The 1,637-nt window shown below is 48.6% G+C and overlaps 1 protein-coding gene across 1 annotated transcript in view; it reads right to left on the bottom strand.

Moving 5' to 3' along the window:
• Window positions 1-1,637, bottom strand: part of BLVRB (biliverdin reductase B) — a 22,403-nt gene that overhangs the window by 7,734 nt on the left and 13,032 nt on the right. The window contains exon 4 of the mRNA XM_017503203.2: window positions 1,410-1,538. Within this exon, the coding sequence (XP_017358692.1) occupies window positions 1,410-1,538 (129 nt within the window). The remainder of the gene's footprint in view (window positions 1-1,409; window positions 1,539-1,637) is intronic.

The following is a 1,637-nucleotide window of genomic DNA, read 5'->3' as shown; positions in this document are numbered from 1 at the left end:
AGACCTCTTCCCGTCAGGGTCCTCAGAAGGCAGAGGGCAAAGCAGATTTGCTCTTCTAGGGGGCAGGCAAATGTGGAGGAGATGCCAGTGGTGGCCTCAGGGCCTTTGCACTGCTGTCCTGTCACCCCAGATCCTCCTTTCTCCAGATACTCACTTGCCTTGCTCCCTCACTGCAGAAAGCTATCTCCTTAGAGAGCTAAAAAAACAGCACTCCATCACTCCCTTTACTGAACTTTAGTATTTATTCATACAACTAATCACTACCCAATATTAATATCTATCTTTTCTTGTCTCTTTTATTTTTAAACGGAGTCTCACTCTGTCACCCAGGCTGGAGTGCAGTGGCGTCATCTCAGCTCACTGCAACCTCCACCCCCTGAGTTCAAGCGATTCTCCTGCCTCGGCCTCCCTATTAGCTAGGATTACAGGTGCATGCCACCACGCCCGGCTAACTTTTTGTATTTTCAGTAGAGATCGGGTTTCACTGTGTTAGTGAAGATGGTCTCAATCTCCTGACCTCATCATCTGCCGGCCTCTGCTTCCCAAACCTCGTCATCTGCCGGCCTCTGCTTCCCAAAGTGCTGGGATTACAGGGGTGAGACACCATGCCCGGCCTTCCTTTTTTTTAGTCAGTGTCTCACTCTGTTGTGCAGCCTGCAGTGCAGTGGCTCCATCACAGATCACTGCAGCCTTCATCTCCTGGGCTCAAGCTATCCTTCTGCCACCAGCCTCCCAGTAGCTAGGACCACAGGTGTGCGCCACCATGCCCAGCTAATTTTTTTTTTTTTTGTAGAGATTGGTCTATGTTGCCCAGGCTGGTCTCAAATGCCTAGGCTGAAGAGATCCTTCCATGATGGGATTACAGGTGTGAGCCACCACACCCGGTCGGTCAGTCTATCTATCTATCTATCTGTCTATCTATCTGTCTATCTGTCTATCTGTCTATCTATCATCTATCTAATCTCTATCTCCCACATTACAAATGTAAGCCTTGGTTGGGTGTGCTGCTACATACCTGTAATCCCAGCTATTTAGGAGGTTGAGGCACAGAATCCATAGACATAATGGATTAATCCATTAGCCAGTGGTAATCCCCTCAGCCTTCAATCCCTCACCACTCCCCAGAGCTGAAAGTCCCAACCCTCTAATCCAGCCTTGGTCTTTCTGCCTGGGGGCTGCCAGCTATCAGTCAGCTCATTAGCATAGAAAAAGACATTTATCATTTTGGAGATTCCAAGGATTTTAGGAGTTGTATATCAGGAAACAGGGTCAAAGACCAAACATATATGCCGCAATATCATAGGAAGGTTTGCAATGTTAGGGGAGTCAGGGAAGGCCTTGTGGATCTCCAGAGGGCAGAAGGGAACAGGCAGATGGCGTGGGTGCCACTGGGTCCCTGCCCTGCTTACCTATGTGTGGCGGCATCACAGCCACATACTTCAGGCCTGACTCCTGCAGCACCTTGTGCATCCGGATGTGGTCATCGGTCACGGCCTGCAGTCGTGGGGGCACCTTGCTGGGGTCCCAGAGCAGGAAGGCTGGAGGCGGACACGGGGCAGGGTTAGCCTGGACTTTTTTTAATTAATTAATTTATTTTTATTTTTTAAAATAACTTTTTTTTTTTTTTTTTTTTTTTT

This window comes from Cebus imitator, unplaced genomic scaffold, assembly GCF_001604975.1.
Source record: "Cebus imitator isolate Cc_AM_T3 unplaced genomic scaffold, Cebus_imitator-1.0 Scaffold306, whole genome shotgun sequence".
NCBI classification, from domain to species: domain Eukaryota; kingdom Metazoa; phylum Chordata; class Mammalia; order Primates; family Cebidae; genus Cebus; species Cebus imitator.
The sequence above is the reverse complement of the archived record's forward strand: the minus strand, read 5'-3'. Positions and strand labels throughout refer to the sequence as shown.